General features: G+C 43.5%; 1 protein-coding gene across 1 annotated transcript in view; it reads left to right on the top strand.

Moving 5' to 3' along the window:
• Positions 1-20,840, top strand: part of LOC146026377 (dimethylaniline monooxygenase [N-oxide-forming] 2-like) — a 39,882-nt gene that overhangs the window by 4,358 nt on the left and 14,684 nt on the right. Inside the window, exons 2-5 of the mRNA XM_083157001.1 lie at positions 4,514-4,653; positions 4,756-4,944; positions 14,896-15,058; positions 18,697-18,839. Of these exons, the coding sequence (XP_083013127.1) occupies positions 4,522-4,653; positions 4,756-4,944; positions 14,896-15,058; positions 18,697-18,839 (627 nt within the window). The 5' untranslated portion in view covers positions 4,514-4,521. The remainder of the gene's footprint in view (positions 1-4,513; positions 4,654-4,755; positions 4,945-14,895; positions 15,059-18,696; positions 18,840-20,840) is intronic.

Here is a 20,840-nt window from a genome sequence, read left to right as displayed (position 1 = left end):
AGGAGTTATTTTTAAAGGAGTTTTTGCTAAATGTTTTACCATGGTAATTGGCCCAATATGTGGGCCAGATGCACTAAGCTTTAAAAGTAATAACATGGAGAGTGATAAACAGGCAGCCAATCAGCTTCTACCTGCCATGTCACAGACTGTGTTTGAAATATTTCAGGTGGGAGCTGATTGGCTGGCTGTTTATCACTCTCCAGTTTATCACTTTTGAAGCTAAGTGCATCTGCTCCCAAAATAAGTCATGTCACTACTAATTATTTCATCAATCCTTTTCAATGTTTGCATGTCAAACATTTGATAGTCTTTGTTGTCAACATATACATATATTTATTTTGTAGTTTTATTTCAAGTTTTATTAAGGTGAACTGCAAGCAAATATGTGGGGGTAATAAATATGTACAATGGGGGTGATTCAGTATGGCTCAGAAGGGGCTGAATTTGGTCCTGTTCCGATGGTGGAGGGTCTGCACGTGCATGTATTTGCGCATGTGCAGACCCCCTGCGTGAATGTCTTTGGCGAGTATCACACTCGCTGAGGCTTTCGCACAGGTAGGGGAGGGAGGGGGACAGGCACGGGGCAGCTGGAAGTAAACTCCCAACGTTTTATGGGCATCCTCATAAAAATGCTTGGAGTTCCCCTGGAAACGCAGACGTGGCGACCCCTGCTCAGGGGGAGCAGCTAATGTCACATGGCGTCAGTGCCAGCCCCATCTTCGGGCGACTCCGACAGAAATAAAAGTCAGTTTAGACTGACTTTTCTTTCCGATGAGGATAGAAATCAACGGCCATCGAATGATTTCTCTCCCCTTTGGCCACATGCAAGGTGATGCGTTCAGCCGGGCGGGGCAAGCAGCCATGCTGAATCAGGCCCAATGTGTTGGAATGAATATAACAATTCCAACTATTTTTTAAACTACAAAATATACTGCATTTAATGGTCAGTATTCAATGAGGATAATTCGCCCTGTTTCACAGCGAATTTGTGCTATTTTTGCGTTGGAAGGTGCTTTTTGGGTCAGAAAGCGAATCACCGTATTCAACGTGCACTTCTCGCCGTCTTTCTAAGTGATTTTCGCCGTGTGTCTCCGTGTAGCAAATAGCCATCTTTTCATTGTGAAGTGAAAAGTGAACTTTTAAAATAAAGTTGTTGTTGTTTTACATTTGGTGTAAAATAATCAGGAATTTTATTCTGTGAAGGGGCATGCTATTTTTATTCATGTGTTTATAGCACATGAATATATATTTAATTAAAAAAAATATATTTTTTTTTACACAGAGCAGCCAGCAGGGGGCCCGGAGCCGAGAGCCGATCATTAGATATTCATATATTCACTGCACCCGATCTTTACATATGCACGATCGGGTGTAGTGAATACCTGGTCCCCTGCTGGCTCTTCCGGGGGCAGCCTGTGCTGCCTGGCTCCCAGGGAGCCCACCTCCCCCCCCACATACATTCTGGGGCAGGCAGGGAGACTTCCACCTCCCTGCCTGCCACCTCCTCAGGCTCCTTGCGGCGTCCGCCGCAGGGGTTCACACTCGCCGTCAGGGGCAGCGAGCCCCTGCGACGTTGAATAGGGGGGACAGCGAGGCTCCGGAACACGGCGGACAGTGGCGACAGTGCAGCGAATCCTAAACAGGATTCGCTGCACGCCGTGAATATTTTTATTGAATACTGCCCAATGAGGTGACCCTTTTCACTTATTGGCAAAAGATGGGGAAATATAGGCCCATTTCAGACATCGCAAATGTAATAACCTCATACCATAGTTTGCGTGTGGCACTATGGGGGCATTATGTGTGTGGCACCATGGGGGGCAGTATGTATGCGGCACTATGGGGGCAGTATGTATGCGGCACTACGGGGGCAGTATGTATGCGGCACTACGGGGGTAGTATGTATGCGGCACTGCGGGGGGCAGTATGTATGCGGCACTGCGGGGGGCAGTATGTATGCGGCACTATGGGGGTAGTATGTATGCGGCACTACAGGGAGCAGTATGTATGCGGCACTATGGGGGCAGTATGTATGCGGCACTACGGGGGAAGTATGTATGCGGCACTATGGGGGCAGTATGTATGCGGAACTACGGGGGGGCAGTATGTATGCGGCACTAAGGGGGCAGTATGTATGCAGCACTACGGGGGCAGTAGGTATGTGGCACTATGGGGGGCAGTATGTATGCGGCACTACGGGGCAGTATGTATGGGGCACTACAGGGAGCAGTATGTATACGGCACTATAGGGGCAGTATGTATGCGGCACTATGGGGGCAGTATGTATGCGGCACTATGGGGGCAGTATGTATGCGGCACTACGGGGGGGCAGTATGCATGTGGCACTATGGGGGCATTATGTATGTGGCACTATGCGGGGCAGTATTTCTATGGCACTACGGGGGCATTAATGTGTGGTAGGCACTTCAGGGAGCATTATATATGTGGCACTATGGGGGGCATTATGAATATGGCACTATGGGGGGCAGTATGTATGTGACACTACTGGGTAAATTATGGGGTGATTCTGATTAGTGAACTCACCTGTACATTTGTACTGGAAGTTAGATGGTGAAGCTCTGCAAATGGGCATATGCGCATGTGCAGGGATTATGTATGGGCGTCTTTGGAGATTTGCATAGTGTCCGAGGCACTTACAAATGGGGGGGGGGGGGGCATGTAGGAGGCAGGCATTTCTCTCTCTCCCTCTCCTCTTTTCCACTCCCCTGCTCTCTTCTTATCTTTCTCCTCCCCACCTCTTTCCCCACACTTCCCTTCTCTCTCTGACACTCCCTACCTTGTTTTGTCTCTCTCTCTCTCTCTCTCTTTCTATCTCTCTCTTTTTCTCTCCATGACACCTCCTTTCTATCACTTCTTGTCTTTCTACCTTTCTTTACCTGACACCCTCTATCCATGTCTTTCCCCTTTTCTCTCCCTGGCACACTCTATCATACTCTCTCTTCTTGTCTGTCCCCCATTTTCTCCATGTCACCATCTCTCACTACATGGCTCTCCCCTCTCTCTCCCTGACACCCTCTGACCCTTATCTCTCCCCATTTCTCTCCCTGTCACCCTGTCTCACTCCCTTCTCTCCCCGTCTGACCCACCCTCTAACTCCCTGTCCCTCACCCTTTCTATCCTTGACACCCTCTCTTACTCCCTTTTCTCTTTCTTTTTCCCCAATACCCTCTCTGTGTCTCACTCTACTCTTTATTCAATGCCTCAGGGGCATTGTGATGGGGCACTGTGAAAACCTTTGTTGTTTCTTCAATTTACGTTGCAGTCAAGCTAATGGCATGTGAGCAGGCAATCAGGTGCACAACTACTCTGGGGCTCACACCTCATTGGCTTGGGGGAGACCCATTGACTGATGTCAGTGGGATTCAACTTAACTTCAAGTTATGCAGAGGAGCAGTATGTGTAAACACACTTGCTGCTTCTTAGTTTGGATGTTTGGGTATTTGGTTTATTATTTTTTAACCCCTTGGATTTATACTTGGAACCAAGAGGACATGATCTACACTGGCAGAAGGTGAGTATATTTCCCCCCCCCACAGCTCCCATATGGATTTCAACTGGACAAGAGGACATATATATGTGGCAACATAGGTGAGTATGTTTGTATGTATGTGTGAGTGCATGTATGTTAATAAAATTATACTTTCTACAGTATATGTTTGTTTTATTTTAGTTGTTGAACTACAACTACATCCTGGCATGAACTATAAGATCCTGGCATGCCCTTTAATGTGAGGGCTTGGGGACTTTACATAAAAAGTGTGCCCCGGTGTTGGTATTACCCTGATGACTATGGAGCCCGGTGCTGGTTTCAAAATACATGGGGACCCTCACTTCTCTTGTCCCCCTGTAAATACAGGGAACCTCAGACATTTGTTCCCGTATTTCTGGAACCAGGACCAACATTGTTTTAAACTTTTAACTATTTACACACTTTTTCAAACAGACACATGCACAGATCGCACTGATTTGTGCATGTTTCTGTGAAACTCGCCAGCCAGACCCAGGTCTATTTTTGGGCAATATTTTTGTCATGTTGCAGTTTGAAAAATTGCACCACATTACATGTGCGATTTCTATACTTTTAAATAGGAAAACATCTGGGTTTGATGTGCATTGTTTTGGTCATGGCAATACGTGTGCTGTGAGCGACATTGGCATTTTTAACAGATATTTTGAGGATCTCCCACAGCAACATTGACACCCAAAGTGTTAAAAAATGATGTAGTGTGTTTGGAGCTTTAGGGAAATATCAAAAATAATTGGAGCTAATAGGAGATCAGTCCAATTGGAGCATCAAAAGTTTGAGTGAGATAAATTGGAGAAGTTGCCTATAGCTGACAATGAGCTTCTGTAATTTACTAGATTTTGCTAGATACTGTATATAATGGCTAGGAACGGTTAGGTTGTTATAAGAAACTTCTGTAGTTTATATCTATTATAGGTTTGATATATTACCTCTCCATTCAGCTATAATGTTTCCTTCGATCTGCAGATAACACAATGGTTAAGACTGTTGCAGTCATTGGAGCAGGAATCAGTGGACTGGGAGCTATCAAATCATGTTTAGAAGAAGGTCTGGAGCCCACCTGCTTTGAACGAAGTGATGATGTTGGAGGCCTCTGGAGGTTCACAGTAAGCACAACACTTCAATTAATTATTTTTAAAAAAGTAAAGAAAATGTAAACAAAGTTACCATTGTGTGCGCAAATGACAGTTTAACAATACCCTGTTTAGGATAAAGTGGAGGATGGAAGAGCCAGCATCTACCGGTCCCTGGTCACCAACGTTTCCAAAGAAATAATGTGTCTCAGTGACTTTCCAATGCCAGATGATTTTCCCAACTTCCTACCCAACAGCAAATATTTTGAATACATCAAGCTGTATGCTGAGAATTTTAACCTGCTGAAATACATCAAATTCAAGGTATGGCATTGTATATCTCACAAGGGGAAAGATGTACTAAGCTTCAAAAGTGATAAAATGGAGAGTGAAAAACAGCCAGCCAATCAGCTCCTACCTGCCATGTCACAGACTGTGTTTGAAAAATGTCAGGCAGGAGCTGATTGGCTGGTTGTTTATCACTCTCCATTTTATCACTATTGAAGCTTTGTACATCTGGCCCAAAATTTGGTCACATTCTACAGTAATCCTGTCCTATAGTAGAGAGAGGTATAACCTATTCACTAATTGTAATGCATAATAATTGATCTTCAGTAAACAACACAATTTGTAAAACAACTACATTCTTTCAACAACTTGTCGGTTGAACCTCTTCTACTATTTAAATCTGAAACGTTTTACTCTTTTCAGGAAGTTCTTAGCTCTAAGTGAAGCTACAGTGTGTACACCAATGGGGGAAAAAAATTTAAATTAGTCAAATGTTTACAAAAAAATGACAAGATTAAAAAAATGTTTAAAAAACATTGCAATCATATATACCATTTCATTGAAATGTATTTATTATGTGTGCATGGTGTGCAGCGCTACAGAACAAGGTGGCTTTTTCCCAGTGATTTCTGCATGCACATTATATATGTCCCTGGCAAAAAGACATGGATGCCATTTTCCCAAAGACCATTGGATGCATGGTAGGCTCTTGTATAAAGCCAGAGTCCATTGTGCTGCCATAGAGGAGGGGGTCTGCGTGAATCCTGCATAAGGGCCACACCAATCTTAATGTATGAGCAAATTGGGTAGCTTCCTAGAGACCCATGATTGGTGAATAGGAGATCCAACCTGGGTTGAAAAAATTGAGCGCTAATACCAAAGCTGTTTTCTTAAAGCGGCTGCTTATGTAAGGGGAAGGTCAAACCCTCAGAAGATGCAAGAAAAAAAGTGTGGTTTAAGCAGCGCTGACAGTGATAGACACTACAAATTCATAATAAAACAATTTATTACACAATAAAAAATATATAAAAAATATATTATATATATATAAATTCATAACAACTTGAATAAGGAGGTAAAATATGGGCAAGTGCTGGTTGGACCAATAGGTGGAAGGGGGGGAAGGAACCAAAGTATATGACCTGCACTGATCCGTGGAAATGAGTCCCGATGGGTTACAGTCCAATTAAAAACTTGTTCCGGGTGTCGCTGGAGGGATCGGTCCTAAAAGATGTTGATGATAGGACCAATCTTAAACCTCAACTAGAGTCCGATGAATTGACCCGATGGTGGTGGTCTGTAGCTTCCAAACCGGGTATGGTGATTGAGACAAAGTGATCAGATGTCTGAGCAGGAAAGGTCCAAAATGCCACTTGAAGGTCCAAACCAGGGGGGGCACCAACGCGTTTCGCTGGGACTCGATGCCAGCTTTATCAAGGTCATAAATAAAGCTGGCATCTAGTCCCAGCGAAACGCGTCGTTTTTTTCACTGGAAATTCTCAGGCTATTTTCTCCAGGGGTCAGTCGCGGGCCTAGAGAAAAGGAAATGACATGGATTGCATGACAACTAGACATTCAGAAATAACCCCAAGATAAGTCTTCAGTGTAACGTTCCAGCCCTCTGGTAGTAGGACCCATCTGCTTCAGTTCAAAACATCCTTGTAATCTTTGGTCAGAAATGTGGTGTCCTGAAGATACATTATACGTCTTTGCAGGTATTCAACCGCACAGATTATTTTCTACTTGTAACAAAAATATATCTGGTCAAAAGAGGCTCTACAACAGACAATGCTATCACTGTTCCATTGCTGCAGGGTCAAGAATGGTTGGAGGTCATACTCCAACCTATTTTTGTTCAAAAACTAGATACCTCTTTTTGTCCAGTGCTCAATCCCAAAGTCTTTAACCATCATTATGTGTAAACACTTTCAAAATGAAATCTCTGTGCTCATTGCTTCAGGAAAAGGTGTGGAATTCCTAGTATTGTGGGACATCAAGATGTTTGTATACAGTAAATGTACCAATATGGGCAGGGAACCACAGATCTCTCAGGTTTGTGATCAGTCATTGACATAGCCAGTTTCTGGTCATGTTCTTTGAGATTGATATGGCTTCAATAATTTTTTTACTAAAGCTATAGTAGGCTCGTTGCTTAGTTATGGAGACAGTTTTATCATTCTCGCTAACTTAGATGGCTTACTGATTAAGGCAAGGGCCAGTATACAGTGCATCCTTTATTTGCAGGTTGTAATTGAAACTTTGGAGGAGCACAACTGAATCATACATTTCCCAAAGTTTCAGCTGAAGCCAGTACGTGTTCTTTTCAGAAATGCTGTTGGACACAATTGGGTATATTCAATGCCTAACAGGCAAACGAGATGATGGAGAGCAGTGCCTATTGTTCACCGTCACAGCCCGCCCTCAGTACTCAACACACCTCCTCACTGGAAACAAGTCATCCTCGCCATAAAAACCCCCTCGCCGGCTACATTAAATGTACCTAATGTTAGAATGTGTCTTCCAGAAGAGAGTGCAGTCTTTGTGGGATTGTTGCTGCATTGCATGGTGGGTGTCAATCCAGACATGCATTAGACTTTTGGAGAAGATGGTGGCCTCTTCCAAGGCCATACCATTTGCAAGGATCCACTCCAGAGCTCTTCAATACCAAATTTAACTTCATTGGTCCAGGCCGCACCCAAGACTAAAGGTGCGTACACACGTACAGATTTGTCTGTCTGATCTATCTGGTGGGAAAAAAAACCTGGTAATGTATGGGAGCATATGACAATCAAAAATTTCCACCCAAATATATGCTTTGATACATGAGTTATATCAGAATGATTTAAACAATTTGTCTGACTTATCACTGTCTGTTTTCATGTGTTTGGGAACAATTTTTTGATTGTCTTTTGCTCCCATACATTTCCAGGTTTTTGTTCTCACCAGATAGATCAGACAGAAAAATCTGTACAGTACGTGTGTACGCATCTTAATAGTTATTGACGCTTTCTCTTCAGACACTCCAGCTGTTCCTTTGGTGGCTTCATAAACCAAAATGCGAAAATTGGTGTGAGTTCTCAGTTTGTTTATTTGATTGGGGATGCTTCCCCTTGGTTTGCTGTTTTAGAGCAACTGATTCATTAAAGAGTCTGATTTTCTAAGGACAGTGTTCAAATTTTTGATTTAGGCAGGTATTCAATGCTTGCTCTGGGGAGCTGCAGCGAATCCTGTGTAGGATTCGCTGCACTTTCTCCCCAATTCTCCCTGTAGGGAGATTCGCCGGGCAGCCGCCCGTTCTCCCTATTCAACGCCTCAGGGGCTCTCTGCCCCTGGCGGCGAATTTTAACCCCCCGGCGAATGCCGCCGGGGAGCTGGGGGACGGCTGCAGGCAGGGAGATGGAAGCCTCCCTGCCTGCGCCGGACACTGCGGGGGTGAAGGAGGGCTGTGGGGGGACAGAGGGAGAGCCCCCAGAGCTGGCAGGGGGCTGTGTTAGGGAGTCGCTACACACTGGTCCCGATCGTGCATGTGTAATGATCGGGACGAGTGTGCAGTGAATATATGAATATTAATGAGCGACTCCCGGCTCTGCCCCCTGCTGGTGAATGTGTAAAAAAAAATATATATATATATTGTTTAAAAAAAAATAAAAAAAAATGAAAATATGAATAAAAATAGCATGCCCCTTCACAGAAAAAAAATCAGATTTTTTGACACCAAAATAAAAATAAAAAACGCTTTATTTTCAAAGAACACATTCCAGTTCTCCAGAAAAAGATGACGAATGTAAAATGGAGAATCCGGGGAAAATCACTGGAGAAAGCAGTTCTCCACTTCAGCATTGAATACACTCTCGGCGAATTCCACTAAAAACCCCATTGAAAACCACTGGCGAATCGCGGAGAATCACAAACAGAGAATCGCCAGACATTCGCTCTTCATTTGCAGAGAATTGTGTCCATTGAATAGGGCGAATTGTTTTTCCAGTGAGAAAATTCCCCGTAAACCCGGGGAATTGCCTGATTCCCCAGAAAATATGGCGAATCAGAGGATTTGAATACTGCCCTTAGGCTCAGAACCTATTACACAGGAATCCTCTCAAGCAGGGCCGGACTGGGACCAGAAATAGGCCCTTGCATTTTGAGCACACAGGCCCACCTAACACGGGCGGGACCCTTGCTGCAAAAAGGGGGGTGGCCTCATGGAAAAGAGGCATGGCATCACAAAAAGGAGGCATTACACATTATTGAACACACCGTAATGCCCATTATACATTGCCAGATACACATGCCCCACAGTGCCAGATACACATGCCCCACAGTGCCAGATACACATCCCCACAGTGCCAGATACACATGCCCCACAGTGCCAAATACACATGCCCCACAGTGCCAGGTTAATATGCCCAACAGTGCCAGATACATATGCCCAACAGTGCCAGATACATATGCCCAACAGTGCCAGATACATATGCCCCACAGTGCCAGATACATATGCCCCACAGTGCCAAGGAAAGGGAATAGTTACACTGACCTGGGAGCCCATCACCGCTGGGGGGGGGGGTACTGCAGTAGTGCTCCCCCTGCACCAAGTATAACTCCCACAAATTTAACTCTCTCTGCACATGTTACATCTGCCCCCCCTGCAGTGCAGCATTTTTTTGACAACAAATTTTGAGAACAAATTTTTCCTGCGATCAGGTTTGAATAAGAGCCAAAAGGCAGTGATACAACAGTTCACAGAAAAGCCTCATTACCTTTTCACTAGTAATGATGCTGACCGTTCATACATTCGGCCTGCTATCATTTAGATAGCAGCACCGATACCGCACGCAGGCTCCATCATACATGGGGCAGAAGCGGCATCAGTGCACATAACGTGCGCTGATCCCCCTTCTCCCCCATAATGATCTTTCATACATCTGCCCCATTGTGTCTTATCAATAAGAGTGTCTGGTTGTCAGATCTTGCTAATAAGAAATAACTGTGTGCAGTCTGTTATTGAAAAGCAGTAACTGTTACAATAAGTATTACAAGTAACAGTGTAAACTGTTTAATGTATTATTTTAAATATCACTAAACATTAGATGTATTTGTTTATTACATCATAATACACTTTAACGTATTTAACTGTTAATATATTGGCTTATCTTTGGCATAACTATATGCCATAATGTAGCCCTTTCATGTTACCAGAATAGGGGATACAAATTGTTTTTCAGACTGTTTTTCAAACAAATAAACTGCCACCATAAAGACAATAAACAGAAGTGTTTTAAATCCTGCACCTAAAGAACAGAGTGTAATGCATTGTTACCGAACTTACTGGAGCATTCAGTAAAGAGTTTGTTGGACATTAGAAGACACATAGGTGCACTATTCTATTAAAAGCAAACAAAAGGGAGTTACCCTGTTTTTTTTAAACCAAGTTTCTTTTCCTAATCACATCAATTACAGAGCATCCTCTCCCAAAAAAAAAAAAAAAATACGTTCCGGAGAAAACACCATATTCAAAATTGAAACCATGAAAATGAGTCATTTATCAGGGATTTTTTCTCTCGCCAAAGTCAGTCACTTTGCACTAGGACAAGCTTGTACTCTCTTTTACTAAGCTAAAGTATATTAATAAACCAGCAGATATAGGGCTAAGCCCCCAGGCCGTACGTCAAGGCATCTCTGTCACTGGGGGTCCCTAATACTGGGTATGGGTCTGGGGTGTGGGCCCCCAACATGCCGACACAGGCTGAGTACTCCAGGGCAGCACACAAATGAAAATTAGTAAGGGTTAATAAGAAGCACATAAGTGCTATATAGGGAAGTGAACGTGTGATTAAAATACAAAATATATACAATGTGATAGGAAAAATAAGAGTTAATACAGTGTTAGGGTGTGCTAACCTGGAGGAGACCAGCCCTACCAACACAGGGGGCACCACACTCCCAAACCGGGTTGGGATCGTTTGGTCGAATGCATTATGGTCGAATGTCATTACATCGAATCCATTAGGTCGAATTGCTAAAAGGTCGACATGATTCTATGTCGACATGGGAAAAGGTCGAAAAGATTCTAGGTCGAAAGGTCATTAGTTCGACAGGTCATTAGGTCGACAAGGTCATTAGGTCGACATTGTCTAGGTCGACATTCACAAAGTCGACATGGGTTTTTTCACTGTTTTTTTACCTGAATGTCAACACAGTCGACATGGACACAGTTTAAAGTGCACTGCATCCCCTCGCATCGCTCGCTGCGCTCGCTATGCGTTGGGCACGGTGCCTCGCTACGCTCGGCACACTATTTTATTCTCCCACCACGCCCTAGTGGATGGTAGGGCATGAAATACCGCCTGTCAGCACATGTCGGCTCAAAAAACAGTGAAAAACCCCATGTCGACTTTGTGAATGTCGACCTAGACAATGTCGACCTAATGACCTTGTCGACCTAATGACCTGTCGAACTAATGACCTTTCGACCTAGAATCATTTCGACCTTTTCCCATGTCGACCTAGAATCATGTCGACCTTTTAGCAATTCGACCTAATGGATTCGATGTAATGACATTCGACCATAATGCATTCGACCAAATGACCGCATCCCCCCAACCATCCCATAAGCAGTAACATATATGTCTCTTATTTTTCCTATCACATTGTATATATTTTGTATTTTAATCACACTTTCACTTCCCTATATAGCACTTATGTGCTTCTTATTAACCCTTACTAATTTTCATTTGTGTGCTGCCCTGGAGTACTCAGTCTGTGTTGGCATGTTAGGGGCCCACACCCCAGACCCATACCCAGTATTAGGGAGCCCCAGTGACAGAGATGCCTTGACGTACGGCCTGGGGGCTTAGCCCTATATCTGCAGATATATGCAGCCAAGGTCTCTGTATTATCTGATTAATATGTAGTTATTTTCTCACTCAGTGTGCAATTGGGATACAACATGTTTTTTTCCTAGACATAATTACCCCTCCATTTTGGCACCTGAGTGACACACCTCTGATTGAGCAGCTTTCCAACAAAAGTGTTATTAATAAACCACTCTAAGACATCATGACATAATTTTAACTAGATTGGAGCATCTTCACAGTTTTCATAATTTTCACAAAAAAGTGAAACTTTGAGCCTCTTGCCAGAACAGAAGATGTTGACTCAGATCAAAAAGCTTTTGCACATTTCTTATTCAGGTCAAGTCACAACTTTCCCACACTAGCCGATTTTGAATTTCTCAATTTCAGTTTTTTCACTCCGCCCTAATGTACATATACTTTTATGCCAAGAGATACTAGTATATGTACATACATAAAATACACATACATAATATACATACATGTAAATACTATATTCATAGTGTATAAACCTATAATGTACTGTAGAAAAGGCACCTGGCAGGGAAGGGCAGATATGTACCAAAGGAACATATTGGTTTTGGGTAGTGGGTAATGCCTATAAAAGTGATTTAAAATGATGTATAGTACTATATAAATATATGGTGTATGACACTTGGCTAACCATTATTCCAGTTAAAATTCTGCTGCAATTTAAACTTTCAGCCTCCTGTCAGGGCACTCAGTGTTTGTGTGTGGGGTGGGGGGGTAGAGTGTCTGTGCACCGATTGGCTGAGTGAATGTATGTGATGTGTCACTGAGCCAATCAAGGCACAGTAGACAGGTATTGTTCGTATAGAAGAAAAAGGTGTTATAGCTGCTGTATCGGAAGGGTGTAAAGCTCCCAAAGAAAATGGAAAAGAGAAAGATATGATACAGCGCTTGGGTTTTGCTGAAAAAAAATACAACTATCAATTATGAAATTTCAATATATATTTAATGAATAAGGGGGGGATGCTCTAACATCCGCACCCCCTTACCGCCACACATTGCCCCCCATCGCCTACATAAATATCGCATATGCTCTAACATATGCGATAATTATGGCAAAGGACAGCTCTTGCGTTAAGAGCTGTTCTTTGCGGTGAGAGACAGCGGGTCCCATCGGGACCGACAGCTCCCGGCGGCTCCCTCCTCCCTCCCTTACCCGCCGCTGCTGCTGCTGCGCTGGACCCTCCTCCTCCCTGTACCCAGAGGATCATAGTGCAGGGAGGAGGAGGTCACAATACTGTGCTGCCCGGACACAGGTGAGGGGGGGTCGATGCGGGGCGGCGGTGGGTCACGGTAGAAGCCCATTCTGGTGATGCTCTCCATCACAATAACCCGGCGGGGGATGCTTAGAGCATCCCAAAATGCGGTAAAAAACAGATAACGGGGTTTTACAGCATTTTTAGTTGAGAGAATCTCCCCCTAAGACATCACATATAATAAATTTCATGAACAGAGAATTCTCATAAAATGAATATAAATAAAAAGCTGTTTAAAAGATAAATGCCAATATCTTCCAGCTAGCATTGAAGTTTAATGGAGAGAGTTTATATCGTGTCCATAACACCTGTGAGTATATAGCTATTAGACGATTGGTGTCTCCTTTCTGGAGAGGAATTAGAAGAGTCAAGGTGCCCATACACGTACCAATTACCCGGTACTTTTTGTGCTAAAATAGCATCGTTGTGCATATGTTGTGCATGGGATGCGATGCTATTTTAGCACAAAAAGTACCGGGTAATTGGTACGTGTATGGGGCACCTTACGGTGATTGCCCAGTAATGGATTCCAGTCACTCAATCTGTAGAGTTGTGCAGATTTGATGGTATGCAAATACCTGGCTTAGTCACTGCAGAGTGGTATTGAATGGTGGGATCCAAGGTTGGAATTGAAACTAGTCCGAATGGAGTCTGGTGTAGTTCTCTCAAAGGAACAGGCTGGGAGAATAAAGAGTATGGTTTCTCTCCAAGTGCAAGCTGGAACAGGGGTGCTGTAGCTCAACGTGTTTCGGCGTGTTCACACACCTTCATCAGGAGCTGAAGTGGCCTGTTCCTTTGAGATAACTACACCAGACTCCATCCGGACCAGTTTAAATTCCAACCTTGGATCCCACCATTCAATACCACTCTGCAGTGACTAAGCCAGGTATTTGCATACCATCAAATCTACACAACTTTACAGATTGAGTGATTTTTTCCAACAAAACCCAAGCGCTGTATCATATCTTTCTCTTTAGGTATTGTTTGTATGCACACACAAATGCAGCAATAACAACTCAATAGTGAGACTTGAAATAAAGTAATTTCAATGCATCCTTATTTACTTAATATACACAGTACACAGTACATGGGTGTAAATAAAAATCAGTACAGTACAAGTATCAGAGTAGAAGAAATAAAAAATTGTAACTAAAAAGGTTTACATATTTCGAACATCTTCAAGGGTTTCTTTATTATGCAAACATGTGACTGTAACTGGGGTAAAATCAACCAAAACATGGCACAAAGTGACTATGGATCAGAGGTATTTTATACTCACATATCAAATAGAGATGCATTTGCTATTGAAAGAGGTCTATGTATTAAGCATTGGCGAGAGAACATCCCCCCATGTGACATAATCCACCTACCCTGAGCAGGCATCCTCACACCTACGTTCGCAGCGGAACGCCCAGTGTTTTTATGGGGATTCCCTATAAAACACTGGGCATTCCCTATAAAACACTGGGCATTGCCCTGCCCTTCCATCACACTATAGAGCGAACGGCTCGGCAAGTGTGAAACTCACCGAAGCCTTTCGCTCCCAGGGGTTGCGTATGTGCAAACCCCAACCATCGGGGATGAGGTACAAATACGGCCCATAACAAATGGGTCTGAATCGGCCCCAAAGTACCAACTAACCAGCTCCTAATTGTCATTTTTCAAACACAGCCTGTAACAAAGCATTAAGGAACTAATTGGCTGGCTGGCCGAAGCTTAATACATAGACGCCACAGTCTGCGGTTTACCTGTAATTTGCCTGTGTGTAACATAATATGTGCCGGTACATATATTTATAACTTTTATATCTGCCTATTGACATAATGAAATACCTTATGTATGTTTGTGCTCAGACAGCGGTTTGCAGGGTGGAGAAGACGTCGGACTTTCCTATTACTGGGCAGTGGTTAGTTACTACACAGACCGATGGAGACAAAAAGACTGAGATCTTTGATGCAGTTATGGTTTGTACTGGTCAACATGCACAACCTGTGTCACCAACCAACACTCTTCCAGGTAATTCTCAGAGTCATGGTAAAATGTGTAGCTCTTCCTCAGAACAACATGAGACATAGAAAAGATAAACTGTTTCCATCTGCTAAAAGCACTGATATACCCCCCCTCCCCCCCAAAAAACCCACACCAAGAAGTGCATGTAGAGCTTGATTGCATCTTGGGCCTGATTTTAATTCACTTTCAAAAGCAAATTCTCTTTCTAATGGACAAAACCATGTGCATGTGGGGTAGATGTAACATGTGCAAAGAGATTTAGATTTCAGTGTTATTTTGTTTCTGTGCAGAGTAAATACTGGCTGGTTTATTTTTACACTGCAATATAGATATCAGTTTGAAGTACAAATCCCACCCAAATCTCTCTCTGCACATTTTGCATCTGCCCCATCTACAGTGCACATGGTTTTGTCCATTAGAGAGAGAATTTGCTTTTGCAAGTGAACCAGAATCATGACCCTTTATGTGAATACCATACCATTCAAAAGTTTGGGGCCATCCAGACAATTATGTGTTTTACATGAAAACTGACATATATTTATCAAATGAGTTGAAAAATGAATAGAACATACAGTATAGTCAATACATTGGCAAGGTTAGAAATTATGATTTTTATTTGAATATTAATTTGTCCTTCAAACTTTGCTTTCATTCAAGAATGTTCCCTTTGCAGAAATTACAGCATTGCAGACCTTTGGCATTCTAGCTATTAATTTGTTGAGGTAATATGGGTAGAAGGGGTGACCCAAGCCACACCAGGTGACTGTAGGTTAGGTGCGCCTGATAAGAGCTGTTTTAACCGGCTGCTGCTCTGTGACAGGATAGTTAGTCCTGTACTGGTAGACAAAGAAAAAAGTGGGGTGGGTTTGAGCAGCTCTAAAAGATATATAATAAAATGAGTGAGATTGGTAGATCTAGTACAAAAGATAATTTTATTCTAAAATGGAAATAGCATGTAGCCAGAATTTATAAACTTATAAAAACAGAAATTAAATGTTCGTGTCTCACCAACCAACCAAGGCAGTCGGGTAGTCTGGGGGTTCCCGCAAGTCCACAGAGAGCTGAGATGGTGTCCCAAGATGGGGTTGAAGGGAGGGAGGACCAGATATGGTTTTAAGGAGCGGCCCAAGTTGGCTCGAATAACCGACTCTCTCCGCTAGATGGAATGTAGCGGGCTGGTAACCTCTACCTCTACCTTTAACGGATGTTGGTACCAAGTGGGGTCAGAATCTGGTATGGAAGGTGGTTCGGTGGTCTCAGAATCTCCAACCAACTGAGGGCTTGTGGTGACCTGTGCGGTCTCGCAAGTTTGGACGGAGCTGTGGTGGTGCCCCCAATATGGCCGCGGGGAGGGAGGACAAGATGGAATGTCCAGGAGTGGCCCCAGGTGGCTCAGATAACCGACTCCCTCCGCTTTCGATGGAATACAGTGGGTTGTTGTCCTCAACCTCTTTTGTGGCAGGATGTTTTTATCCAAATCGGACGGGGATCTGGATGAAGAGTAAGCAGGTAGGTGGTCCCAGAATCTCCAGTGGATAGGTATGTGGTATTGGGGAAGGTTGGTGAGAGAGTCCTAACTGGTTTCGCTGCTCCAGGTAGCTTTGTCAAAGGACCTGATCTGAGCCACCTGGGGCCACTCCTGGACATTCCATCTTGTCCTCCCTCCCCGCGGCCATATTGGGGGCACCACCACAGCTCCGTCCAAACTTGCGAGACCGCACAGGTCACCACAAGCCCTCAGCTGGTTGGAGATTCTGAGACCACCGGACCACCTTCCATACCAGATTCTGACCCCACTTGGTACCAACATCCGTTAAAGGTAGAGGTAGAGGTTACCAGCCCGCTACATTCCATCTAGCGGAGGGAGTCGGTTATTCGAGCCAACTTGGGCCGCTCCTTAAAACCATATCTGGTCCTCCCTCACTTCAACCCCATCTTGGGACACCATCTCAGCTCTCTGTGGACTTGCGGGAACCCCCAGACTACCCGACTGCCTTGGTTGGTTGGTGAGACACGAACATTTAATTTCTGTTTTTATAAGTTTATAAATTCTGGCTACATGCTATTTCCATTTTAGAATAAAATTATCATTTGTACTAGATCTACCAATCTCACTCATTTGATTATATATCTTTTAGCGCTGCTCAAACCCACCCCACTGTTTTAATTTGTTGAGGTAATCTGAAGAAATGTAACCCCACGCTTCATGAAGCACCTCCCACAACTTGGATTGGCTGATGCGCTGTCTGCTAAATGGATATCACCGGAGAGGAGAAGTTTGCACTCCCTCACTTCAGCAGACAAGATGTTAATACATTCTCGGTGTCTCTTCCTCCTTTGCCTCTTTAATGAGGCAAAACAGGAAGTGTTATAGCAGTGCGACAAGAGCCACTATAATACATCTACCCCATTATTCCCACAGTGATATAGTAGGCACAGTGCCTGGTTAACCAATAGGCTAATTAGGGTGCCAGGACTGGGGGTGCCTTTAAGGCCTAATTTATTCCATGTTTGTTAGCTATCACCCGTTCCGATGTACTGTGGGGGGTAAAGTTCTTAAGGTGATGCCAGATGGCTATGCCAATGTAACGTACTGATGAAACCATTACTTTCTGCAATTTGTGCTACAGTGCCAGCTGGGTAGCCTAAAGCCAATCCTCCTTCCCACGCCACAAGCATAAGATCCTACTGTATATGTCAGTTGTATAACCTTTGTTACATGCACATGGGCAATATGAATGGCGAGTCCCTGAGCGCCTATACACATGTGTTAAACAGCATTAAACGAGAGCTACATGTCTATTAGCCTAGGCAATCTGGAAACTTTAATAAGAGGGGGCCAGGTGCTTTTTACCATTTCCAGGGTCTGCTGGAGGGCCCAGGTCCCGCCCCCCCCCCCCCCCTCATTGCCACTGCATAACAGCCTCTCTACACAGCCCAGCACACACTGCTCAGTGCCAGGTGCTGAGCTGGAGAGAGATAGACAGCTGCAGTGATAGCCTGTCCACTCTCTCCATCACGTATATTTTTTATCACAGGGCTTCTAATCAGTGCATGGATCTGCAAACTCTGATGCCAAAAGTTGTTTTTTTTTACATTTTAATTTTAAGCTGAATTATCACAGACTTTGCTTTATAAGAATAATAGCACATTTCCGTGTTGTGCCTATGGAAATTCCTGCAGAGTTTGGCTGATGGTCCATTGATACGTACTTGATTGTGTATTTTCTACCATGATTTTCATTCATATTTGAGCAAAATCAGCAACTTTTTCTGTTTAGTAGGTTTCCAATGTGGGATTCTCATCTGAGAATGGCTGATATGTAGCCATTTGATTTTAGTTATTTTACCTTAGTGCCTAACCCTAATGTTCCACCCCATTCCCCTGCCCATGTGGCCTAATCCAACCAGCACCTTTCGGGATGCCGACAGCAAGCTGTCCCTGAGTTCCGGTGCCAGTTGCCAGCATCCCATTTGGGGGTAGAGTATTTTATATGGAGCATACTGTAAAAAGCCATATTGTCATTAAAAATTGTGTATATGTTACACACATTTACTTTCCTTTATTTTATTATTTATTAATAGCATGGTATTTACAACTTCACATTATATACTATTGAAATTATCTTTTTTTTTTCTATAAAGGTATTGAAAAGTTTAAAGGGCAAATTCTACATTGCCGGGAATACAAGAGGCCAGTTGGGTTTGATGGTAAAAGAATATTAATAGTTGGCATGGGCAACACTGGAGTTGATATAGCAACTGAGCTTTGTACACGAGCCTCACAGGTACAGTACTGTATTTTGCGGAGCTGGGAGATCAATGACATAATGTATATCATATGAATACTATACTATTTTTATTCAATAGTATATAATTGTAGGACAGCTAAGTCTAAACAGGTACTGTACTTAATTTGATAAGTAACAAATGGTTTTTTTTTTTTTTTTTTCAATATCAAGTGTAAACATCCATTGATTATTACACTTGTGATGTTAACTTACTATCTTCAATATATGTTATGTGGACTAGGGGGCACGTGTGGTGGCAATGTTTTGTTAGCGTTTCTATCCTCCACTTTTTATTTTGCTATTTCAGCTTTCCCCATGCCCCTACTTAAAGGTATGCTACAGCATCACATTGGTAGGTCCTGGTGGTGCTAGAGAGACATCTGTAGGGTCTCTGATGAATCACAGCACCTGTAACTTTGGACAAACTATGTTGATAGAAGCTGCAGGCTGGAGTTAGGACCCACAGCCACTGCAGTTTGGGTCCCAAATTCACTCTTGCCATGCTGCATCGGCTTGGCTGTCTGAGACCTAGAGGGATACTAATGGGACCTTTACGTTGCTGATGCTGGACTGCGGATGGCATACAGTAGCTGACAACATCCTCCATTGGGGATCTGCTGGAGAACTTTTATTTACCCTACAGGGGGTTATCACGGTACATCCATTTACTGAGAATCAGATGTGCTCATTCATTATTTAATGGTGTTCTTTATTGTTGGGTGAAATATTTTTTCTGCTAGGATGAATCACCATACTGTGAGGTTCCCATTGACTGCTCTACCTGACATAGTTTGTGACATTACGATTGAGTTCCCCTTGCCAGCACTAATGGCCTCATATTCTTCAGCAAATACTTATTCCCCTCACCACTCGTGCACACATCCACTACCGGAACTCATTTGCTGCTTGAAAAGCAATCCACCTATGCATGCTACAGGTTGAGTATCCCGTATCCAAAATGCTCGGGACCAGGAGAATTTTGGATAACGGATTATTCCGTATTTCGGAATATTTTAATATTTCAATGATGTATTTTGAAGTATCTTGCATGTATGCTGTATAAACACATAAAATACACACAAATATATTTTTTTACCCCATAAAATACACACAAATATATTTTATTTGTTCAAAAAACAAGGTTTCAAAACATGAAACAAAATTTGTGTACTATCTCAGATATTGAATTTGAATGCCAAGCAATCATTTTCTTGCACATATATAGTGCCAGTTACATATCATGTCACCAGTAGTGCTGTTACAAATGTCCCCAGTGAGTTTTTAGCAAAAAAAATAATTTTTCTTCACTTTCTGGAATGTATGGTTTTCGGAATAATTCGGATAACGGATACTCGGATACGGGATACTCAACCTGTATTAGAATTGACACGATTGGTTCAGCCTGGGCCCAGCTTACAGTTACCGGTACTGTTCCTTCATCTCGTCACTGACAGATCCTGTGGATTCTCCTTCTGAAGATGCCACTATTTGTATATTAAGACCAAAGAAATGATTGTGGATTTTAGGAAGTCTCATAAAGACTCATACTGTCCACTAGTTCTGAAAGGTCAAGTGGAGACAGTTGAATCTTTTACATTTTTTAGGCATTAACCCCTTGAGTGGTAGGTTTTGCTGGGGCAGGACAAACCTACAAGGGCAGGTGTGTCCTGCCCCAGCAAAACCAACCACAGTGGGAAGCCCCCCTCCCTCACCTCTGCCCCCGCATTAGTACGCCGGAGCTTCCCTGCAGCCGCTAGTGACGTCGGCAGCAGGCTGGGGGATGTTAGCGACGGCTCGGGAGGACTTGGGTGCCTGAGCGCTCCCGAGTCCCCCGAGCCACCCCGAAAATCCCAGAGCCTGCCGCCGACTTCACTGCTACTAAAAGTATGGCGGCAGGCGGGAAGAGCTCTGGCGTGTGATCCGTTGGGGGGGTGATTGGGGAGTGGGGGCTCTAGAGGTGCTGTGCCAGTGGTGCACACCTGGACACCACTGGTGCGC

This window comes from Crinia signifera, chromosome 8 (genome assembly GCF_055691185.1).
Source record: "Crinia signifera chromosome 8, ASM5569118v1, whole genome shotgun sequence".
Taxonomy (NCBI): Eukaryota; Metazoa; Chordata; class Amphibia; order Anura; family Myobatrachidae; genus Crinia; species Crinia signifera.
Note: the sequence above shows the minus strand (reverse complement) of the source record. Positions and strands in the feature narration are given on the sequence as shown.